General features: G+C 47.8%; 1 protein-coding gene across 2 annotated transcripts in view; it reads right to left on the reverse strand.

The window, feature by feature from the left end:
- Window positions 1-11,880: 11,880 nt before the first annotated feature.
- PITHD1 (PITH domain containing 1) overlaps window positions 11,881-25,467 on the reverse strand; it is a 55,808-nt gene continuing 42,221 nt past the window's right edge. For both annotated transcript variants that reach the window (XR_014979944.1, XM_085648316.1), the window contains exons 5-6: window positions 17,552-17,660; window positions 11,881-12,775 (exon numbers count right to left, since the gene is read on the reverse strand). Coding sequence is in view for 1 of the 2 variants with exons in the window: in XM_085648316.1 (XP_085504442.1) it covers window positions 12,674-12,775; window positions 17,552-17,660 (211 nt within the window). In the remaining variant the exon portion in view is untranslated. The remainder of the gene's footprint in view (window positions 12,776-17,551; window positions 17,661-25,467) is intronic.

The following is a 25,467-nucleotide window of genomic DNA, read 5'->3' on the forward strand; positions in this document are numbered from 1 at the left end:
GTGCTCCCATCCCCCTTCTGTTTCAAAAAGGCTCCCTTGAGCCACTGGGCTGACGAGCTCATGGGAGGCACCTGTGCGCCAGGGAGAGGTACAGAGACCTGAGAGGATTGTGGCAGCTTTCTCAGCAAACCCCAGAAGAATTTAGTTTTATCTCTACTGAAGAAGGATGAAATCCAGAAACACATGTGTCTAGAGATTAACAGCACTAACCTGCACCAACTTTGGTGAGACACTCTGCAAAATTTCAAGTAAGCATTTAAATTGTACTGCATGTACCAGGATGCAAAGGGGCGAACTGTGCTGGGAGGTAGCAGTGTGCTCCCATCCCCCTTCTGTTTCAAAAAGGCTCCCTTGAGCCACTGGGCTGACGAGCTCATGGGAGGCACCTGTGCGCCAGGGAGAGGTACAGAGACCTGAGAGGATTATGGCAGCTTTCTCAGCAAACCCCAGAAGAATTTCGTTTTATCTCTACTGAAGAAGGATGAAATCCAGAAACACATGTGTCTAGAGATTAACAGCACTAACCTGCACCAACTTTGGTGAGACACTCTGCAAAATTTCAAGTAAGCATTTAAATTGTACTGCATGTACCAGGATGCAAAGGGGCGAACTGTGCTGGGAGGTAGCAGTGTGCTCCCATCCCCCTTCTGTTTCAAAAAGGCTCCCTTGAGCCACTGGGCTGACGAGCTCATGGGAGGCACCTGTGCGCCAGGGAGAGGTACGGAGACCTGAGAGGATTGTGGCAGCTTTCTCAGCAAACCCCAGAAGAACTTCGTTTTATCTCTACTGAAGAAGGATGAAATCCAGAAACACATGTGTCTAGAGATTAACAGCACTAACCTGCACCAACTTTGGTGAGACACTCTGCAAAATTTCAAGTAAGCATTTAAATTGTACTGCATGTACCAGGATGCAAAGGGGCGAACTGTGCTGGGAGGTAGCAGTGTGCTCCCATCCCCCTTCTGTTTCAAAAAGGCTCCCTTGAGCCACTGGGCTGACGAGCTCATGGGAGGCACCTGTGCGCCAGGGAGAGGTACGGAGACCTGAGAGGATTGTGGCAGCTTTCTCAGCAAACCCCAGAAGAACTTCGTTTTATCTCTACTGAAGAAGGATGAAATCCAGAAACACATGTGTCTAGAGATTAACAGCACTAACCTGCACCAACTTTGGTGAGACACTCTGCAAAATTTCAAGTAAGCATTTAAATTGTACTGCATGTACCAGGATGCAAAGGGGCGAACTGTGCTGGGAGGTAGCAGTGTGCTCCCATCCCCCTTCTGTTTCAAACCCGGAGGACCTGCCTACCTTCCATCCCAAAGACTCTGTCTCCAGTGAACACCGGATTTGTTCATCAACAGACTCCAGCTCCGCAAGGATCCGCAGGTGTGCACCACTCTAAACCCGACACCCACGGCCCGAGTTTGAGTGACCCAACACCAAGAGGAGGTCTCCCCGGCGATCCTGATCCGAGATCTGGCGATGCCTGACCTGCCTCAAGCAGACGCCTGCAGCATCAAACCGGAAGGTCCCCCCCAATGTGACCAGGAGCTGGTAAGAAGATCCAACCCTAAAAGGCAACCCTGCACTCGATGCCCCACAGCCTTGGGTGGCCCAACCGTCGGTGCCTAACCAACCCCCAGCATCCCAACTTACCTCTCCAAGTAGTGATCGCACTCAGAAGACCTTCGTCCCCGAGCCTGCAGTGTGTTTGCAAACAGGAGACTCCCCATTGAAAGCTACAGGGCTCCCGATGCCAAAACAGCACTCTGCACCCGGCCGCCCCAGTGCCGCTGAGGGTGCACCTTTTGTGCTGGGTCAAACCCCCATTTGCCCTGAGCTTAAATCCAGGAGCTTTGCTCCCACAACCCAGTGCGGTACAAAAGGGGGTGGTGATGGACGGAGCATCAGAACCAATCAAACACTCACACCCAGTCAACAGATCTGGGTTTGATCCATCACCATTCTTTAGCCCACTCTGCCACCCCAGTTCAGACATGGCCAAATGCAAGTCAGTCTGACCCTGTGCCTCATGGGAACAGTCCAGCCCAAACTGCCAAGCCATGCCTTCCCTGGACTGGAAACAAACTTTCTAGGACCGGTTTCTGGCATTTCAGCCGTCTTCAGCCAGGCTTGCTTGAATCCAGTGGCAAAGCCAGCAAGGGACTCACGTCTGAGCATACCCTGCCAACTTATGGCAAACAAAGCGGTACAAAACGGGGTGGTGATGGACGGAGCATCAGAACCAATCAAACACTCACACCCAGTCAACAGATCTGGGTTTGATCCATCACTGTTCTTTAGCCCACTCTGCCACCCCAGTTCAGACATGGCCAAATGCAAGTCAGTCTGACCCTGTGCCGCATGGGAACAGTACAGCCCAAACTGCCAAGCCATGCCTTCCCTGGACCGGAAAGAAACTTCCTAGGACCGGTTTCTGGCATTTCAGCCGTCTTCAGCCAGGCTTGCTTGAATCCAGTGGCAATGCGAGCAAGGGACTCACGTCTGAGCATACCCTGCCAACTTATGGCAAACAAAGCGGTACAAAAGGGGGTGGTTATGGACGGAGCATCAGAACCAATCAAACACTCACACCCAGTCAACAGATCTGGGTTTGATCCATCACCGTTCTTTAACCCACTCTGCAACCCCAGTTCAGACATGGCCAAATGCAAGTCAGTCTGACCCTGTGCCTCATGGGAACAGTCCAGCCCAAACTGCCAAGCCAGTGGCCTGCTCGTCAGCAGCCACCAACCGGAGGCCCCCTATCCCCCATTGGATAACATTGGGCCTTGGCACTCTGCGATTTGTTTGAGATCTTCATTAAATCGTAATTTAATTTTTCTTGAACTAATCCTACATCCCTTCCCAACTTGTTATTGGTATGCACCAGGTGCTTTGTGGTTAAAATTATGTTATTCTACCCATTGTGTGTGGTAAGTAAATCCTCATGGTTGAGGGCCATAATGAGAGAGTAGGACTTTATGTGACGCAGAGTACCTGTAAGCAATCAAGGCATTCACTGTGTAAAAAGCACCCAAACCTGAATTGGGAGTAGGCTTTTTTGATCATCCTTTGTATCCGTATATGGCTAATTAGAAGTAGGCAGGTCAGCAGTTTCATAGTCTGAGCAGAGTCAGAGGTCTACCTTGGCTCTAATATATATGTTTTTTTCTGTAATGCTTATTGGAAATAAATCACTTTAAAATGTTCCAAGAGGGGCCTAGCCAAAATGGCGGTGTGAAAGGACATGCTCTGAGGTCTCTCAACTCCAGTCCAGGCAAGTCAGCCCACTGCCTCTGCGCCTGTGCTCATCCGAGTGCTGAGCTGAGTCCTGGAGTGCAGAGAGGTCTGTCGGATCTGTGTGGACTGGTGGGGGCTCATGGATCACAGAGAGACACCACGCTAGAGCGAGTGTATGCCGCGTGAAGAGCCGTGGCTGTGGGTGCCATTGCAGGCTGAGGATCAGGTGGCACGGATCGGGCGACAGGAGGTCCATGGAGGGTGGCCGGCTTCAAAGACAGTCTAGTTTCCCCTGCTCCGCGGCGCCCTGAGCAAGATAGCTGGTGGCTGTTGCGGGGCGGCCGTCGGGATTGTTGGGGGGATACCCGCCGGCCCTGGCTCCTAGGAGGCCGCGAGGAAAGATGTAGCTGAGGAAAGCTCCTGGCTGCCCATGATGCCGGCTGCTGAGGTTGCCTGGGGGCCCAGGGCCCACTGTCGACGCCCGGTCCAGGAGCAGCTGCACTAACTCTCTGCCCTCGCTGCCTGCTGAGGTGGCTTGTCCATCTCAGGAGTGCCCCAGTGGGCCTTGAGGACGTACCGGCGAGAGGCCCGGAGTGAAGGGGGGGTGCCCTAGGGGACTCGGCAGGCGCACCCAGAACATAGACATGAGTGGCACCCCCGCATTCCACTGGGGTGATCATGGGCTGCGTCTCTCTCTACCTGTCCACTGCTTTGCTCACCTGGGACAGGTGGTGCCCGGCCCTGGCCTAGGGCGTCGGACGCTCGGAGACCGCGATCACCCTTGTTTACGGTGATGGACTGCGACCCACAGCCCTTGAGGGGTAGGGGCAGGGAGCCCACAGGTACGGAACAGCAGTGCCACACACTAAAAAGAACTGCTCTCTCTGGAACATGCTTAAAAAACCCTACACCTCACTACCGCAGGAGCGCTCCTGCTCTTGGAGCAGGCCGCCATCGCCTGGGGATGTCAGGGGTGAGGCTCCGGTCACCTGTTCCTAACTGGAGATGCTATTCTCCTCCCTCAGGGAAGATTTGCAGGCGATTAAGAGTGATCTGGTGCAGGAGCTACAAAGGGTCCAGAAAGAGGTGTTTTAGAAATTGGAGACAGAGTAGACTCCCTGGAAAACCGCGAGATAACTAGAGATAAGGACATCGAAAAGCTCCGGCAAGAACTCATCTGACTCATAGACCAGCAAATCAACCCGCAAGCCCATGCCAATGACTTTGAAAACAGGTCACGGCGCAACAATATTAGAATAAGAGGGGTCCGATCGTGGAGGACATAGGGGAATACGTAACGGCCCTCTTTGCACAGATCCTAAAGGACACACAGGCGGAACACATCCTGCTGGACAGAGTACATAGAGTGGGTCCCTCCAGATCTGCAAACAAGCCACCCCCAGGCATCCTGGCATGCATCCATAGCTTTCCCCTGAAGGAGCGGATCCTTTGCAGGGACATCAACCCAGTACAATTCTGTGGACATCCACTTCAGCTGTTCCAAGACCTCTTGGCTATCACGCTGCAGAAAAGACGAGAGTTCCGTCCGGTGACATCCTTTCTCTGTGACAAAAACATCCCATACTCCTGGGGCCATGCCATTAGCATGGTCTTTACGTGGGTGGGTAAACTCCACCAAATTGGCTCCCTCAGGTGGCCTGTGACTTGCTGCAGATCGATGCTCCTGACGGCTCCTCCCTCTTTGCAGCAGCGACGGGCCCTGGGACCGGATGACGCTCACGCTGGAAGAAACTTCATGGTATGGGGTTCACAAGGCCTGACCCAGCCACGATTGCCCAAGAAAGAAAGGCGGTTCTGGAGAGTCTTGCGGAAGACCCAGTGTCACAAGATACCACCTGAGGCGCCAAAGAGGCTCCTCTACTGCTTCTTATACGCATCCAAGACCCTGGGAGGGGGGGCACTCACAATGGAGACTGGCCAACCATAACCCTACTCTTAGTCTACTTTCTGGACTGGGTGTGATTTCGTAGGATGCCTTGCCCCTTCCAGGGACTTTGTTTAAGTTCCTTCTTCATTCTTGTGTCATAGTTCTTTTTCTTGTTGGGGATGTTAACAGGGTACCCACGTCCTTAGCTCCTAAGCTATACATGATGATGTTTTCACACTCAGATGGGTCCTCACACGCTAGTTCACACTACTGGGTGAAACGGGTCTGGGTTATAGAATTTAGCATTGGTACGTATTCACCCTCAGAAGAAAGGTGACCTCTTGAAGGTGATCTCCCCGATTGTGAAGGGACTTAACAATCCTGTCAAGTGGCGGGCCGTCCTCTCGTATATGGAGCGTTCTGGGGCTGATATCTGCCTTCTCCAGGAGACCCACTTGATCGCACGGGACTGGCATAGGCTGAAATCTAGAGCATTCCCTCATCTATTTTTCTCTTCGACAGGACAGAAAGTGGCAGGTGGCCATCCTGGTCTCGCGTAACTTCAGGGGGAAGATTGGACATAAAATAATAGAGCTTAGAGGGCGCCTCCTTGTCTATTGCATACAGCTAGGCACCCTGACAGTTACCTTGGGCTCCCTTTATTCCCCTAACGAAGGCCACAAACACTTCCAACGGAGAGCCATAGCAGAAACCCTTACCTTGCAGGACTGAATAGTCTTAATAGGGGGTGGTTTTAATGTGGTATTCAACAATGACCTAGATCGCTCGGCCCACAGGGAGGGAGGTGCAGGGGCCTCACAGGGGAGAGCACAGCCTGGCTCCGGGAGAAGGGCCTGAAAGACTTGTGGGGAGAACACAATCCCCATAATTACACTTTCTACTTTCACGTGCATAAGTCTTATGCCCGCCTAGATCCTTTCCTGGGCTCCAGGGTACTCCAGTTGCTAATCAAGTCGGTGGAGGTTGAGCCAAGATCTCTCTCTGACCGCTTGGCGCTCGTTCTTGAGTTGCGTACTCCACTGGTCGGAGATGCCCCTCTGCAGTGGAGACGCTGCTTCAGAGACCAGAAGTGGTGGGACAGATTATAAAGGCCATTGCGGACTACCTTAACCTCAATGATAATCCCGACGTGCCTTTGTCCACAGTCTGGGACGCCCTGAAGGCAGTTATTAGGGGTGAGTTTATTGCACTCTCGGCGGCAGTGAACACGCTGCAAAAGCCCAAGAGGGCATACCTTCAGAGGCGTGTGTGCGAACTGGAATATATCCATCACCATACCCAGGCTCCGAGGATATTGCGCAAGCTGGAAATGCCCAGGAAACAGCTGGTGGGGTTGAACTTAGATAGGGCTGAGTACTCCCTCCTTAAACTAAAGCACACCTTCTACGTGGGGGGTGAATACATTCGGGAGGCTAATGGCAAACCGGCTTAGAGACAGTAGGCGAGGGTTGACTCCCTGCTGACCACTGAGGGGGTGCCTGTTGAAGGGGGTGACCTGATATCATCCCAGTTCAAAGAGTTCTACAAAGCCTTTTGGCCTGTACTAGCTACTGTCCTTAAGAAGGCTTTTAAAGTCAATATCGAATGTAGGCACACTCCCACCCTCAATGCAGGAGGCGAGCATCCTCGTCATTTCTAAGTCCGGAAAAGATGGCCAGCACTGTGCGAACTATCGCCCCATTTCTCTACTGAATGAAGCAACATTGGCCCACTTCGGCATGGGGGAACGATTCCGCTCCTTGGTCTTAAGCAACTAAGGGGCCAGATGCGTCGGTGTGAGTCAATGGGTGAAACTCTGCGTGCTTTCCAATAAGAAAGGGCACATGGCAATGTTGCCCCTTGTCACTCGTTTTTACTGCGCTCTACATGGAGCCATTCATGCAGAGGGTGAGGGACCATCCTCGAATCAACAGAGTTCTCTTTGGTGGGGAGGAAAATCTGATCAGTCTATACGCAGACAATGTCATGGTGATGTTAGACGATCCCCAAGAGACTTTACCCCACTTCTTAGAGGAGCTGAGGCAATTTGGGGAGGCCTCTGGGTTCCGAATGAACCTCCATAGGTCACAAGCCCTTAACCTATCTGCTTCGCCCACTACGCTGGCTTCCTTGAACCAGGCTTACCCATTACAATGGGCAAATAACTCCATTCCCTACCTGGGAGTGCCGATGGCTTTGACACCGGAGAAAACGAAAATTCTTAACTATCGAGATTTACTGAAGCGAGTGCGGGCTGACTTGGACCGCTGGAGACACTATCCGTTGTCTTTGTTAGGCCGCATTGTGGCTCTGAAGAGGACAATCCTCCCAAGATACTCTTCCAGACTCTGCCTCTGACTTCAGGCACAATCCCCACCCTACAGGCCGTGTTACATCAGTTTATCTGGGTGAGTAAACGCACCCCAATGCGAAAGGAGCTTAGCTGGTGCCCACTTCATTACTACCAGGCAGCGGTCTAGAGCAGAGCCGGAAAAGCCGTGGCTGTGTTTGGATCTGGCATTTGCTGGGACCTCACTGGGGAAAGTTTAGTTTCTTCCTCGCGCATACAGAGCACTCAGTTTCTACATATCCCCAATCACAAGCTCCCCGTTAAGAGTGTGGGACGCTCGCATGCTCAAGGGGAACCTAACCACTTTCCCCTCCCCCCTGACATCGGTAGTGGACAATCCAGCCTTCACGCCAGATACAGGACCCACTTTTCGAGCTTGGTGGGAGGCCGGCTGTCAGGCGATTGGGCACTTTTTCGATCAGGACAGTCCCATTCCCTTCTACTCTATGGGTGGATTATTCTATTCCTGAAGATGAACGGTTCCGTTATCTTCAGATTAGACACTGGATTTTACACCCATCAGTTAGATAGGGAGCCCAGAGGCCACTAACAAAATTTGAAGATAAAAGCTTTATCACAGAATTATACACTCTGCTTCTACCATCGAGGGCTGACGACAGATCCCCCGCCCAATTACGTTGGGAGGTGGAATTGGGAAAGCAGCTCACCCACAAAGAGTGGCAAAACATCTTTTATAGAATGAGGCATACTGCATGTAACGCATCTAGCACAGAAACAGCTGTAAAAATTACTACTTATTGGCATTTGACCCCCATCAGGCTACACACGGGCAACCCTGTCCATAGCGATGAGTGTTGGTGAAAATACAGGGTACCCTTACCCACATTTTCTGGGACTGTCCAAAGGCGACTTCATTTTGGGAATCCGTGCGGGATGAAATGGATACCCACCTTCACACCCAACTCCTCTGGCTCCCGCAATTTATCTTGCTGAGACTCCCCAACGCCCTCACATACCCGCCTCACAACACGCAGGGGTTGTCACATTAGTATAGCTCTGGGGGTGGCCCATCAAACCATCCTAGCACTCTGGGGCACTGCCACTATACCGACACACCTAGGTTGTCTTTGGCGCCTTTGGTTTGTTCTTGGGATGGAAAAGCTGACCCTCACTCTTTCTGCCTAGGGTGACAGAGAAACCTCTGGCAACAATTCATAGCCCTCCTGTCTCAGGAATTTAGCGAACTGACCTGCCCCCGCTATTTGCGGTTATTACGTCTTACAGATCCCATTCTGACAAAGGAGGAAGAGGCTCCTTCTGAAGGGACGCTCGTCTGATAACTTCTTTCTGTATATATTCAAATTGCTATTAGTACCTGAAGAGGGAAGGGGGCGGTCTGTGGGGTGTGGGTACTTTGAAAAGTTATGCTTTAGGAGTATAATCTAATTGAAAGTGGATTTCCCAATACGACAAGTTCGCTGTTTGGGTGAGCAGATATAGCAGTAACAATAAAAACAACTTTAGACCTAAAATGTTCCAAAACTTGCACTGAATAAAGAGGAGGTACAGTGAATTAAAGGGATGTACTCAAGATCTGTTCAGTAGGGATTTATGATTTGAGTCTGCATTTGAGACAGTGGGCATTCATTATCTAAGGGTGAAATAGCACAAAAGAAGATTTGTTTTTGGAACATGGGTGCATACGAATTTAGCAAGCAGCATGGATTAGTAGTGAATGAATTTTGTTCGGTGCAGTACAGCTAAAAGCCAGAAAGCAAATGATACGGTGTAAAGAGAAGAGTGGCACTTTAGTGAATGCCGAGAAACAAATTAGAAAAACAGAGGCCACAGAGCCCTACTGAGTACATTGTCAGGTTACAGGCAGGGCTACAGTTTGTGGGTAAAATTACATTTGTTTTTATTTAAACTGCTTTCTAAGAGGAAGGAACTGTCAGAGAAACGCAAACCTTTTGAATTGTATGTATGCCCATGTGCAGCACACAATATGCCCTCTGTCCTTCAGAAGATGTTGAATTGCTTTTGCTCTCAAACCTGTTTTAAAGAGAGGAGAGATGAAGATGACAGGTATTATGGCCCAATTTTAACTTGGCTTGGACATTTCCATTGGACCAAGGGCCGAACCAGACAGTTTTCTCAAGCCAGGCTCACGTTTTCAGTGGCTCACCAACCTAGAGGACCAACGGATATTTCCTCACAGCCACTTTACAGCACTGTGTAACTCTTGGTACCTGCCATTGCCCTTATGAGGAATGGTGGCTGCGGGGTGTAGTTAGTTCCCTCTCAGCATTGGAAAAGGACTCAGTATTGCCCAACCTTTGGTGCTGCGCAGGGGTGGGCTAACCTTCACACCATGGGCACGTATAGTGCAGGCTTCCTATGAGGAGATCCTATACCTCATAAAACACAATAAACGGTCTAGTGGCATTTAACTCTGGGTATCGAGACTTCGCTCCCGAATAGCAGGGCCTACAAGAGGACACCTTTAAACATTAGTTTTACAGCTGGATTAAAACATACCAGTAGTTTTTTGATAGTATAGAATGAGCGAGGGCGTTTGCCAGCAGTGCTTTTTGTGACAGTCTAAAACTTCTTGAAAAGATGTTCTGAGCTCTAAATAGGCACACACTGTAGTAAATTATCTATACGCTGTAGGAAAGTGCTTCTTTTTGCACGATTACCCCTTAACATTTTGCAGATACCGGATACCAACTTGACTGAGTGTGTGCTGGAATCCTGCTAACCAGGACACAGCACCTGTGTTCTTACCTAAAACTACACATTTGTACCCACAATTGGCACACCTCTGGGCTATCTGTAAGTCCCTTGTAAAAGGTACCTCTGGTATCAAGGGCCTAGTGACCAGAGAAGGCATCTGAGGGCTGCAGCATGCATTATGCCACCCTCAGGGACCTATCACCCTAGCACCCCCACACTGCCAATGCAGACTGGGTGTTTTGGTGCAGACCAAACTAAAGAGTTGACCCTCTAGCTGGCCTTCGAGCCCTAAAGGCAGGGTGCATCACATCCAGGTGAGAGCATAGCTGCAAGAGCAATATGCCCCTACAATGCCTGTGCCATTTCACAGGCACTGTAAGTTGCAGTGAAGCCATTTTGAGTACAAGGACTGGGAGTTTGTCAACAAAAACTTCACAGGTCCATGAAGACTTTACTCAAGTCTGGGAAGTTTGGTATCAAACTTCCCAGCACACTAAACCCACACTGATGCCAGTGTTGGATTTAAAGAAAAAATGCACACAGAGGGCATCTTAGAGATGCCTTCTTGAAACGACAAACTCTGGTGAGGTTCCCGACTGGCTCCCAGCCATCTGCAACCACCACACAGGTTTCTGGACCCCTGGATAGAGAGCCCTCGGCTCTCTGGGTCCGGGAACAAAGCACATCCTGAGCAGTGGTGTCATGCCTCCTCCCCCAGGATGGGCAGGGTCCTTGAAGAGGGAGCTTTAAAGTCCTGCCACCTTTGTAGCTCCCCCAGCCTTTTGCTGCTATCAGAAACTGGCTCCCACCAGTTCTGACCCCATTTTGGGCAGGAGAACCGGCGGGAAAACCTAGCCAGGAAGGGAGATGTACCCACCTTTGCCAACCCCACCCCTCAGCGGGGAAGGCAGGGTGAAGTACACATCTCAGTTGCCATTTTGTAGATGGGGGACCCCTCCTATCAGGAAGAGTCTATGCCCCCCTCCCACTGGAGGGTGGCATACTAGGAGGTGTAGACAGCCCAGGGAAGGGACCCATTGGTCCCCACCTGCACACTCCTGTAACAGCTCTAAATCTAGTATTTAGGGGCACCCCTGAACCTTGCCTCTTCAGATTTGACATGACAAGAAGAAAGACCGAAGAGCCGTACTGCTGTAGAGGAAGATGATGACGACAACTGCTTTGGTCCCAGCCCTACCAGCCTGTCTCCTGCTCTGAACTCCTGTGAGCTGAACCTGGCGTGTCCTACAGCCAGCAGCCTCCAAGAACCCCGGAGATCTGCCCCGCCTTCACAAAGAACTCCTATCTTTCGTCAACAATGGATTCAACTGTATTTCTACGGGTTATCAAGAAAGCAAATATTTATCTTAAATTTCTGTTTTTTAACACACTTTTTGTATGTTGTTAGTATGATCAAAATATGATATCAGTTTCTACATTTGAGTGTCTTGCTAAATAATATGCGGTTCCCAATATTTCTTTGTATTTGTTTTTTGGGAGTCATTCCAATAACACTTCTACACCAACATCCTCCTTTTCTCCTTACTTCAAGATACCCTTAAGTTCCCTTCCTTAATTCCTCCTGGTAACTCTTTCAACAACTCCCCTTTCACCTAGTAGGATATCTTACTTTTCCCCGATAAGGGATTACAATGACGCAAGTGAGTCACAGTTCCAAGAAGAAATGCTTCATTCACTTCACATCTCATGCTGTGAATTGTATATTTAATAAAAATTTTACAACAAAGTGTCAAGGGTTTCATTTCCACATGCCACAGCATTTAGCTTAAACATCAGTTTACCAGGTTAGTATTTGTAAGTCCTGCTTTAGAGGAGGGCTTGTGGTGCACCACTCTCATTCCGGAGGTGGGGTATGACCAGGAGGGACCACCACTCTTTCAAGCAGGGCGGAGTGATGCCAGACACTCTTGCTTGTGGGGATCAGTCCAGGTCTACACAACATGTGTAAAAGCTAGAGAAAGATGGAATGTGCCCTTTTCTGTGCATACCTGGAAAATTGCTGAGGAAGCCCAGGGAGTGGAGGATAAAGTCTCAAAAGCGGGTCCATGGGAATTCAGAGACTGGAGCATCAATGTCCAAATCTGGTGAAAGCAGGATCAGAAAAAGGTTGGTGACAATAAGATTGGCAAGTAAGGGAGCAGACCAGAGAACGAGGGTGCATGATTTGCAATTTTGGAAGTAAGGAGTTTACCACTACCTTTCTTAGGCAGAGAATAATTTATTTGAAGAGAAAATTAGCATTCATAGTTTTGGTAAATTTTAATGTCAAATGAAATCCAGTCAATAATCACGTGACGCAAACAATAACTGAAGGCACGCATAGGCAAGATGCAACAGTGTTTCCTCTGCACCTCCTGTTCCTCACTGCACAGAGGCAGTTATGCACAAGGGATAACCTCTTCAGAATTGAAGACCTGCAGTGCTCAATTAAGAAGGCGACTCCTCGTTTTAAAGATTCAAACTAGCCTTTGCTGGGCTCAGGCAATAAAGTGGCTCTGAGGCATGACCTGTTGGACTGAATGATCAGACGGGTTCGCAGCAGCTTCATAGTTACAGATGACCACTTCTTGTCGCTGAGCCTGAAACAAAGAAGCAAGTAACTTAGTCGGCTGTACCTGCAATTCCTGGACAAACTCATCTAACTACCCTTCGCATATATAGCGCTGTTCACTTGCCCATTCTCCCTCGCCCCAAATCCCAGATCCAATGCTTTTCCACTCACTCAGTCCAAGGAAGGACAAAACATCAACTCTCAATCCCTTCTCTCAGCATCATTAGCAGCCCCCAGCAATATCAATTACAGTATGCCTGACCGCTTAATGGAGCAAGCCACCAAGAATACAGCTGTCTCACACTGTTGCTGGAACCCGTGCCATTCTAGGCATGCAAGGCACTGCACCATGCTCTGTCTCATCGTGGTAAGCCAACCGGTTTCATGAGCTACGTGCTTTGAGATTACCAGTCTTGTATGCAGACCGTGTACGGGTTAAAATGGAATGCGCTTTCTTGCAGTAACTAATAATTCAGCAAAAGCAGGTATGGAAAAAATATATTGGATTGCCTCTCTTCATGCTCCACGAGAATGTTCAATCACATATCTATGTGAAGCTGTGTTAAGTTTTGTGAAAACTAGTGCTGGTCATTTACCTAGCTGCCATTCCAATGGCTGTGTCTGAAATGGTTCTGGTTTGAATGGGCTAGGTAGGAGCCTCATTCGGAGACCAAATATTCAGCTAAGCCAGTCCTTCTAAACTCATAAAACTGGTTACAATAGTGTGGCAGCTTCACGTTACCCGGTAGCCTAAACCTTGAATAGGATGTTCTGCTTCATGATACCTGGTAGTGTAAACCTTCATAAGCAAGAGGCACTGCCTAAAGTGGCAAGGAGGAGATTAGTGGGGAGGGGACCACCTAGATCGTCAGGGATAGGTCCGTACATAGGCCACCTAGAAGAACCCGTCGGGTACAAAGCTGCTCGGGGCTCTGGGACTTCCGTGGCCTGCTGCGGTGGTTTCACTAGTTAGGTTTCAAAAGAAGGAACTTCCCGCACTGCATCCTGGAAAGCTGCTGGTTAGCTGTATCGCAGGCGGGCATAGCCCAAAGCTTGGAAATCCCTTCTCAGTCATAGGTGTCTATCTTAGACCTGAGAGACCCCCAACTTGCAACAGGGCATGTTGAAGAGTATATAGAAGTGGAGGACTGACCATCAGAACCAACAGGTACCAGGTGCAACCAAAGGAGCTCCATCTCGCCGAGCAGAGACCGAAAGCAAGGAGTGAAACTGTGTACACTGCTTCCTTGAATGTGCCGGTTTCCTTATCCAGAAACCCCCAAACCCAGAATACAATCCCCACTGACGAGGTAGGTGCAAGCCGCCACCACCATCGTTAGCACTCCTGCAGATGTCTTTTCGCAGTGGGAAAACTGATCAATGGGCATAATAGCATTATAATCAAACTCAATGTGGTCCTTGTACCAGCTGCTGTAATGCCACCTAAATCGCTTTCAACTGGGAGTTAGAATGGTGGGATTTGTTAGAAAGTGCCATTGACCGCAACATGATAACGAACTTTTCCAACTTTATTTCAGGATACCTCTTCCTCGACCCACATTATTTCAAACAAGCTTCTGTTACCTATTGAACTTATGTAGACAAAACTCTTGAAAGATGTTTCAGAAACTAATCAAAAGTACAAGAATATTGGGCAATAGTTTGGAAAGCTATTAAAAAAACATGAATTCTACAGTATGTGAACATAAAATACTTGGTTCCATAATCCATATACATCAAACTTTTTTGTGGTGTACAGTGTAATAGGATTAGCTTCCACCCTGTCCCCTCTGCCCTACATTATTGTAAATACGCATTTTTAAATGCATCTTGGTTATAGGAAACATTATTAATTTCCAGATCATCTCTACACTTTCGTTAGTGAGCAGCAGGAACAGGGGATGCCGGTCCACCTGTGGGTGAAATTATTTTTTTAAAGAGGCAAAGGGGATTTTCCGTACTTGGGGTACAGAACATGAGCCTGGCACCCAATATAGCCATGTCTGAACACTACCAGCTTGCAACCAGCTGTGCTCATCCCTGCTCACAGTCCTCCTGCCAATGCTTGCTCACAGGGCCGTTTCTAGGTGTTTCGCCGCCCTAGGCGAGAACTGAAACATGCCGCCCCCTCCCTTTTCCTACCATCACTCTCTCCCCCTGTCTTCCAGGCTAGAGAGGCACACCCTCTACTGCCGAACCCTTCTATGTTACTCACATTTACTATCAGGAAACACGATCACAACAGTCAGTCCTGCAAACGACCTCAAAGAAAGGCCCAGGCCAGACCATTACTGTAGCCATACACTCACAGAACTATGTACACGGATGCCGAATAGAGCCTTGTGTTTAAATACCACCGAGGCGTCAAGTGCACTTCGTTTTCAAAACCAGAAACAACAAAAATAGTAACTTGCACCATCTTCCAAGGCCAGACCTAGTGGTTTTGCCAACGCTTGTTTTTTTTCACTGAGGCACCTGAAATAGTTATCATCTACCATTGTATCCATTTAATAGAGGCTGATCATAACAATTAAAAGATTTCCACGTCAGGGAGATTATAGTTCATGATCCTCAAATCTGCACTAATCAGAGACTATGGCAAGACGTTATTAAAGTTTGGCGTACAACACAGAATTAACTGCTTCTTGGCACTGTGAATAGAAGTTATTGACAAGCTTGTGCATGGTACCGCTATGAGAGTAATCCTGACCAGAATTTGAGCCGGTGCAAGGCAGAATGCACACTTCACCATAGTTGAAAAGTGGTTCCATGTTGGGAAACACCTTCAACCAATCACGGGTTTGCTGCCATCTGTGCATTGCATTCTGGGATTTGTAGTCTTACTTTTAACAGGGTAAGCAGTGGCTCAAAAATCCCAGCGTGGACATTGACGTTGGCCTATTGGCCTAAACAGTCACTACCGGATGACAGTATCGGGCATGACACTAGGCTAGTGGTCAGTTTTTTTTTTTTACGGAGTTTTATATAGCGCGATCTTGACCCGAAAGTATTGGGTATCAGAGCGCTTTAAACGAGCACAAGTTGCGTTACAGCATGAGGACACATTCATTTTTGTTAGTCACGAACAGCCTATTATTATGACAACCGTCGCAAAGTTCATTGAGCTGCCAATATTTCAACCCAGAATTCCGAAAGAGAACAATAACCATTTTTAATAGTTCAACTAGGGGCGGTCTAGGGGCTGAACAAAGGGAGGTGTGGGGCAGAAAATCAAAGCAGGTTTTCACTAAACTCCGCAGTGAATTGTTGCAGGACGAGCAACAGTTACATACCTAGTGATATCATATGCCTGTCAATGAGGGAGAGCTCCGTGCTATCCGAGACGTCTGACTCCATTGTACACATTCAGGTACGAGGGCAAGAAGAACAGTCACAGTATTCCGAGTGGAAGATGGAACTTAGTTCACTTTCACTACAATCCTTTGACGTGCCCTGGCCCTGCAAACCCCATTCTCTCCCCGAACCCAGGAAACTTGTCTACTGCCTCTTAGTCTGAAATTCAGCGCAAATATTCTGGAGCTCATAGAGTCGCCCGAGTAGTGTATATGCGTGGTCGCCATCTTGAAATGAGTGATTTGTTGCTGTATTTTAAAACAAGTGTTACGCCAATTACCTTAGTTTTTCCAAGTATGCTAGCGCTAACGTGGGGTATGATGTTCGAGAAATACAATAGTAATTATTATTCGTCCGGAAGAAAAATGAAATAGAATTACATCTCAAAATAAAGTGCAGAAAAGGTGCACTGAGCTACTATTTAATTTGCCGAAGCAGTTATAATAATGCTTAGGCAGCTAGTTAAGGTTAATAAGGCCTAACAGTGGAACCCCTTCACCCCTACGCATACTAAATTTGAAACTCTCACATCAGACTATGCAAATCTAGTCCAAGATGGCCTTGGAGTATACATACCACCTTGCACGTTTGTCACCATAGAGCTACGCCCCTTTACTCTGATGTAGGGCAACTCAGTTTTCCATTGCTAAGCTACTGAAGCAGCTGGTTAGCGTGTGTGGCTCACGTTTTCTTTTGCACAAATACCCACCTTATCTTTCCCCTATCAGGGCCGTTTCTACCATTAGGCAAGACTAGGCGGCCGCCTAGCTTTACTTTCGTAGGTTCAAATAAAAAAAAAATCCCCCTTTTGCCGCCCTAGCCCTTTGCCGCCCTAGGCAGCCGCCTAGTCTTGCCTAATGGTAGAAACGGCCCTGCTTGCTCACAGCAACTCTCGCCTCACCAAGTTGACAGCAACTTTGCCTGCAGGCAGTAATATACATGCATCTACATACTCAAAGCCACCCTAACCACCCACACAGTCATACTCCACCCAGTCTCCAAAATCTCTGCATAGCCTCACTCAGAGCCTGTGCCTACTTATTGCCTGCTTCTGCCCACAACCCATCAATGACCATCTCAAAACATAATCATCACTGCCCAACCAACTATCAACCACCCATGTCTGCTCACAAAAACCCGATCTACTTACGACTGCGGAGTTAATTCCCATTCAGTCACCACAACACAACCACTGTATCGAGTTCCTGCTCAAAGGCTACCACTGGCTTGTCCTGGTCACAGTCACTCCTGTTTTTCCCCATTTATTCACCATAGCTAGCCTGCCCCCACACAGCAGCCTCAAGCCAAAGGGTCACAAAGACTCAGAGGCACTAAAGAATTTCTTTACTCAAGATCACCAAAACGTGTTCCTCCCTGCAAACCTTCACCTGAGCTAAACTTCCTTTCTGTGGATTACCTCTGTCCCTCACATATATACATTGTCACGTACCTCTGTCCATTCGCCTCTCAGGCCAATGTACAGGATCTTCGTTTGTTCTGCTCCAAAGTTTTTAGATATATGAATAGAAAGATGATGAACGCTTGAAAAACGTGCAATTCTGAAAGAAAAATGTAAAGGTACATTAAAAGTACTGCAAACAGCCCCATTGTTTATTACCCAGAACAACACTTGAGGGTCCCAATGAAGAAACCAATGCCTTGTTGCCTTACGCATAGAACTGTTCCCCTTGGTAATCCATTAATGGATGCAAACGCCTTCACAAGGTTTAGATGCTAAAGGATTGTTTTGGATTAGATTTACCTCAGTGGCCGGGCCCTTCGTGCCGGTTACACAGTGTCAGGTAGAGTTAGCAGTCAGCAGGTATTTAAAGGAAAAGGGAGTTACAGTTTCACACTTTTTAGAGATAGATTATGAAAAATATAAGTGGTAGGAATAATAGGCAACAAAATTAGCAACTCCACTTGCCAGTGTTAAATTCAATGTTTCTCGATTCAAGATAATGTGAGGTGTTGTCTAAAACCTGCCTGAATATACCTTCTAGTTCAGATAAGTAATATTTCTACACACCCCCTTTACTTCATTTTAACTGTCAGGGGACATTTGGAATCCATGGTTTCATCCAAGTAGAAAGCTAAATGCATTTTTAAAAAGATGTGAAAAAATACCAAATGCATGCCTTAAAAGATTAAAAGCAAGTAGTAGGAATTTTAAAATGTAATGGTGTGCATTCATGGAAGCGATTCTACTTATTAATTTCCCAGCTGGTCATATCATAAAAGGTACTTTCCTATAAAAATAACAAGAACCTTCAGTGAATTGCTGTGGTTTCTAGTGTCCAGCGAGGGTAAAAAACTAGCTATTCTTCCACTGCAACTGGGGGAAAGCTCCCATCAAATTAGGGTGGTTTACAAAGAAGCTATCAGTGAGAGCTAGCACGAATGTCTTTGAACCCTAATGCAGACTGTTTAGACACCATTTCCATGAAGTGACAGGGAATGAATTGCTGAATGAATGAAACGGACTGATACAGACTAGCAGTTAGTCTAGAACAGGTGCAAGCTCAAGCAGGAGTAAGATGCAAATAACAGAAAAATGAGGGTAGAAGATTAGTTAATAATAGGAGTGAAGAAAAAAGCAAGCAAGGAGGAGAACGTTCAATGCCTTAGCAGTTAGAATAGAAAAGCCTTTGCCCCCGAAATGAGCAATTCTGTCACAGGGAACAGCCAGCAGGTTAGTCTAAGAGGAACACTGAGCATGGGTGGGGAGGTGTCAGGAGAATCAGTGACCCATATTATGGGCATAAACACACTGAGAGGGGGGGACCAGAAGCAGGAGTTAAGAAGGAGGTCCTGTACCAGCGCTCCTAAGTTAGCTAAATACACAAAATGGTACCAGTTCCTATGGTGGGCAGTCCCAAAGTGGTGAACTGCTGGGGGGTTGGGAAAATAATGGTGATTGTGAAGGTTCGCGGTGATGTCTAACGTGTAGGCCAGATACTCCTGGGTGGATTTCCAAGTGCCCTCACACACCCTTGCGGGTGCAAAGCATCATCATCGGGCGTTGCTCCTCGTGGGGGTGGCGCTGCAGTCCCTCACGGGCCCTTCAGGAGGGCTCTCTGTCGGAGATCTTTTTACTGGAGTAGCCGTAGTTGTGCGTGCGGGTGTGTGGGGATGGTGGGTGGTGTGGTGAGGCTAAAAAGACCTGTAGGAACCCCAAACGGTTTATTAATGGGTCCTGCGGGTCTGGTTAAAATCTAACGGGGAGTGGTGCCTAAATAGCACTCTAAAAAGGTAGGGGAAAGGTAGATAGTTCTGTTACTCTCGACCCGTATGTGATAAAGTTAGAGTGAGAGTGAGAACGTGAGGTGGGTGGTCAACATGTTTCGCGCTTCCCAGCGGTCCCTAACGGATCCGTAGCGCTTCGTCAGGACCAAAAGGAAAGTGGTAACAAAATTTGATATAGGTCAGAATGTATCCTATATGTCCATAGTATAGGGATCACGTTTTATTCGAGTCCCTATGAGCGAACCTAAAAGGAAAGGGAGGAGAAAAAGGGGACAGGGAGACAAAAAAGGGGAGGCAAAATGAAGTGGTCAACAACATCTCCAGGGGGCGTAATACATGTCCCTGGTATCAAAACGAGTCGGTGCGGAGAAATACTCGCATCATGGTTGTGCCACATGCCAGGGGAGGGGGGCGGGTGCAAGAAAGACTAGTGGTTCTATCAACTCTGTCGGTATACGGGTCACGCAAGATAAATCAGTGCGGGACACATGCATAGTAGACAGCTCCACAGTGTAAAGTTCATGCAGGGTATCAGGGGGCATAACTGCATCCGTTGAGCTGGTGTCTCAAAGTTGACTAGTGACCAGTGAGACTACTTCTTGACGACATGCCTCGTGGTCTGCCCTAGTACATGGTGAGTCATGCAGGGTTTCAGATTGAGGTATGATAGGATCGGTATCTGAAAAATGACTTTGTGTCGAGTGTGATAGCTTATTAACGACATGTCTAGAGGTCTATCTGGTGAGTGAGGATAACGGAGCCGGTGAAATTATTCAGCAGAATCCCGTGATCACGACTATTCTACATAGTGGTGGTGTGGCAATATACTGTTTATAGACAAACTGGTAAACCTACCCAATGTTTAATGGGTCCAGGCTATACCGGATAAGGATCGGCTGGGGCGGAGGGCGCCAGCTAAAAAAGACAACCAGCGTAGTTTTACAATAAACACTTCAAGGGGAGCGGGAAATTGTTAAAAACGCCAGTAAGGCTAATCTTGGTAGAGTAGAGATAACACAAACAAACAAATAGTAAACCAGGCCAGTTGGGCTAACTGGGCAGAGTAAGGATAATTCAAACAAGACTAATAAAGTGGCTGCAAACAGGTACTTACTCACGCCCCGGGTATTCTGCTCTGAACACCTACGTGCCTCCAGGATCGCCGGTAGTTGACACGGTTTTGGAGGCACTATTTATGTCCAAAGTTGATTGGGTGTTCAACCCGGAACAGCTGCGAGTGTCGTGGAAACAGAGGCAGGACTGTGTTTCACGAAGTTGTGGATGGCGGCCATGTTTGAATGGTCTAGAAGTGTCAAGGAGTAAGAGTCTCCGTATCGACGATTTAGAAGGGGGGAACACATGAGTGTGTCTCGAGGGTGTGCGTGGCGTATGGACCCAAAAATAAAAAATATAAAATATAAAATAATAATAAAAGTGCCTCAGGGTCACGCAGTGAGTTGGTTGACTGGTAGCACCTCTAGCTACTGTGGTTAGCACGTCGGCCATATTGGAACGGGTCTGGAAGATATCCCAAAGTGTGTATATTATTGAAAGATTGCATGGTCTGGATACAGGCACATGGGTTGGTACAATTGTGTCCGTTCCAAATTAACGTGTCATCGTAAGGGTGTCTCTGTGTCAAAGATCTTAGAAGACATGTGTGGACATGGTGATGCATAAATACAGCAACCGTGTGGTGGTCCCAAAAGCCGGGCAGTAGAGTGAGGTACTATCATCCCATACACTTCTGGGATGGGAGCGTCGGCCCTGGTGGGTACGGGACACTGTTCATGTGTGTGTGTGTCAGCAGAATGGCTGGATAAGTTAGGTCATACATAGATATGGTGGTGTCTGAGTGTGATTGACCTGAGAGGTACAAGTGATCTGACACTCAGTGCTGGAGGTGGGGATACACAATTAATAAGGGTCCGTAGACTACAGATATCTGTGCACAAAAAATCTCATGTGTCCATACAATTAAAAGCTGTAGTAATCTAATTGTAAACGGGAAGAGACCCGCTGTTATCGTCAGGAGATAGAAACACATATAGTGACTGTCCGTTGGGTACAGGTGTCAGTACACAAACCCTCTCAAGTGTCCATACATTAAACTGCAGTAATCTAGATCCAAATGATTAGAGGACCGCAATAGTAGTCTGGAGATGGAACACAGGGATGGAGCTACAGTCAAAGCAGGTAGGTGTCAGGTCTGCAGTGGGTGGTGGAGTAAGGTTATGATAGCTGGTATTATGGATTGAGAGAACTCCATGGGATGTCGTCGTTGAGACCTGTGACATCAGTGCGGAGTCTGAAGACCCAGCGTTGTTCTGTTATGAACAGGTTGGTTGGTGTCCATGAGGGATTGTGGTCAATCACAGTCCATTTGAGACTGTCAGGGGAATGGTTGTGTTCCAGGAAATGATTCTGCAGTTTAGTCTGTGTTTTCTTGCACCGTATTGTACTCTTATGTTCTCCGATGCGGGTTTTGACAGGTCTTGTTGTCATGCCTATGTATCGGAGTCCGCACGGGCAAGTAATCAGATAAATGCAGTTTTTAGTATTGCAGTTGGTGTGGTGTCTTAAACCTGCTGACAAGGGTGGAGCCATCGTCATCATGGACAAGGATGTCTATGAAGCAGAATGCGAACGCCAACTCGCCGACATACAATATTACCAACCTATCAACGTGGACCCGACGAAACGCCTGATGACTAAAATACAGAACATCACCACTGAGGCCGAAGCTGAAGATTGGATTTCACATGATGAAGCTGCATTTCTCAATCAAACCAATCCACGCACTCCATTCTTCTACTGTCTCCCCAAAATCCACAAGGGTACCAACCCCCCCCCGGGCCGCCCTATAGTGTCAGGGATCAATTCTGTATTAGAACCACTAAGTAAATTCTGTGATTTCTTCCTACGACCTCTCGTAGAAAAAACCCCTACCTATTTGAAAGATACCGTGGAAGTACTTAATCTGATACAACAGTTCAGTTCCCCTGACACGATCGATCTTCTGGTTACCCTAGACGTAGTAGCATTATATACCAATATACCCCAGGACGACACTCTGATGGTCCTAGAAGATGCTCTACACTCTCTCGATCCATGGCCATATACTACTCCCATACCGTTCATCTGCGAATGTGCCCAACTCGCGCTTAAAGAAAACTTTTTCGAGTTCAACAACAAACTGTACCATCAAATACAGGGCACATGCATGGGGAGCACATTTGCGCCGAGCCTGGCCTGTCTATACATGGCCAAGCTGGAGGAAGACAAAATTCAAAATCCTACCAACCCCTTCCAAGACAACATCCTTCTTTGGCGGCGATATATTGATGACATCCTTGTATTCTGGAGGGGGAGTACAGACGAATGCGCTGCCTTTTTTGCATGGATGAATACGATCGACCCTTTCCTCAAATTCACAGGTACCCACTCTCACGAGTCGATCCCCTTCCTGGATCTCTCTATATCCTTGAAAGATGGCTGCTTACTAACCACGAACTACAAGAAACCATCTGATAGGAACAGCCTCCTACTTTATCAGAGCCACCACCCGAAAGCTTTGAGGGACAACCTCCCAGTAGGACAGTTCCTCAGATTGAGAAGGAACTGTAACACCCTCAATGAGTTCGAAGCTCAAGCTGCCATCCTGAAAAAGAATCTTGTAACCAGGAAATATCCCACCAGCATCATTAAAACAGCTCACAAAAGGGCTAGGAATAACAACCGTGATGCACTTTTAGAAACAAGGACCAAATCAGAGAACACGGCACTGACATGTGTGACATCTTTCACCCCTCTCTCAAACAACATCCAGAGGATAGTGAAACGTCATTGGAAAATACTCAAAACTGGTTCCTTTGACCCCGGTCCCTGCCCCCTCTTTTCGTTCAAACGCACTCAGAACCTAAGAGATATCCTGGTGCATACCCGCCCCAGAAAGAACAGGAAACCACGAGAAACCCTGTGGGCACTACCCCCGGTTGTAGGCCATTTCCCATGTGGTTCTTGTACTACCTGCCACCAGACAAAACCTGTGAAAGAGCTGGATCTGGGACTTCCCAGACCTTGGCAATTAAGACACCACACCAACTGCAATACTAAAAACTGCATTTATCTGATTACTTGCCCGTGCGGACTCCGAAACATAGGCATGACAACAAGACCTGTCAAAACCCGCATCGGAGAACATAAGAGTACAATACGGTGCAAGAAAACACAGACTAAACTGCAGAATCATTTCCTGGAACACAACCATTCCCCTGACAGTCTCAAATGGACTGTGATTGACCACAATCCCTCATGGACACCAACCAACCTGTTCATAACAGAACAACGCTGGGTCTTCAGACTCCGCACTGATGTCACAGGTCTCAACGACGACATCCCATGGAGTTCTCTCAATCCATAATACCAGCTATCATAACCTTACTCCACCACCCACTGCAGACCTGACACCTACCTGCTTTGACTGTAGCTCCATCCCTGTGTTCCATCTCCAGACTACTATTGCGGTCCTCTAATCATTTGGATCTAGATTACTGCAGTTTAATGTATGGACACTTGAGAGGGTTTGTGTACTGACACCTGTACCCAACGGACAGTCACTATATGTGTTTCTATCTCCTGACGATAACAGCGGGTCTCTTCCCGTTTACAATTAGATTACTACAGCTTTTAATTGTATGGACACATGAGATTTTTTGTGCACAGATATCTGTAGTCTACGGACCCTTATTAATTGTGTATCCCCACCTCCAGCACTGAGTGTCAGATCACTTGTACCTCTCAGGTCAATCACACTCAGACACCACCATATCTATGTATGACCTAACTTATCCAGCCATTCTGCTGACACACACACACACATGAACAGTGTCCCGTACCCACCAGGGCCGACGCTCCCATCCCAGAAGTGTATGGGATGATAGTACCTCACTCTACTGCCCGGCTTTTGGGACCACCACACGGTTGCTGTATTTATGCATCACCATGTCCACACATGTCTTCTAAGATCTTTGACACAGAGACACCCTTACGATGACACGTTAATTTGGAACGGACACAATTGTACCAACCCATGTGCCTGTATCCAGACCATGCAATCTTTCAATAATATACACACTTTGGGATATCTTCCAGACCCGTTCCAATATGGCCGACGTGCTAACCACAGTAGCTAGAGGTGCTACCAGTCAACCAACTCACTGCGTGACCCTGAGGCACTTTTATTATTATTTTATATTTTATATTTTTTATTTTTGGGTCCATACGCCACGCACACCCTCGAGACACACTCATGTGTTCCCCCCTTCTAAATCGTCGATACGGAGACTCTTACTCCTTGACACTTCTAGACCATTCAAACATGGCCGCCATCCACAACTTCGTGAAACACAGTCCCGCCTCTGTTTCCACGACACTCGCAGCTGTTCCGGGTTGAACACCCAATCAACTTTGGACATAAATAGTGCCTCCAAAACCGTGTCAACTACCGGCGATCCTGGAGGCACGTAGGTGTTCAGAGCAGAATACCCGGGGCGTGAGTAAGTACCTGTTTGCAGCCACTTTATTAGTCTTGTTTGAATTATCCTTACTCTGCCCAGTTAGCCCAACTGGCCTGGTTTACTATTTGTTTGTTTGTGTTATCTCTACTCTACCAAGATTAGCCTTACTGGCGTTTTTAACAATTTCCCGCTCCCCTTGAAGTGTTTATTGTAAAACTACGCTGGTTGTCTTTTTTAGCTGGCGCCCTCCGCCCCAGCCGATCCTTATCCGGTATAGCCTGGACCCATTAAACATTGGGTAGGTTTACCAGTTTGTCTATAAACAGTATATTGCCACACCACCACTATGTAGAATAGTCGTGATCACGGGATTCTGCTGAATAATTTCACCGGCTCCGTTATCCTCACTCACCAGATAGACCTCTAGACATGTCGTTAATAAGCTATCACACTCGACACAAAGTCATTTTTCAGATACCGATCCTATCATACCTCAATCTGAAACCCTGCATGACTCACCATGTACTAGGGCAGACCACGAGGCATGTCGTCAAGAAGTAGTCTCACTGGTCACTAGTCAACTTTGAGACACCAGCTCAAC

The sequence above is a fragment of the Triturus cristatus genome, chromosome 3_2 (assembly GCF_964204655.1).
Source record: "Triturus cristatus chromosome 3_2, aTriCri1.1, whole genome shotgun sequence".
Classification (NCBI taxonomy): domain Eukaryota; kingdom Metazoa; phylum Chordata; class Amphibia; order Caudata; family Salamandridae; genus Triturus; species Triturus cristatus.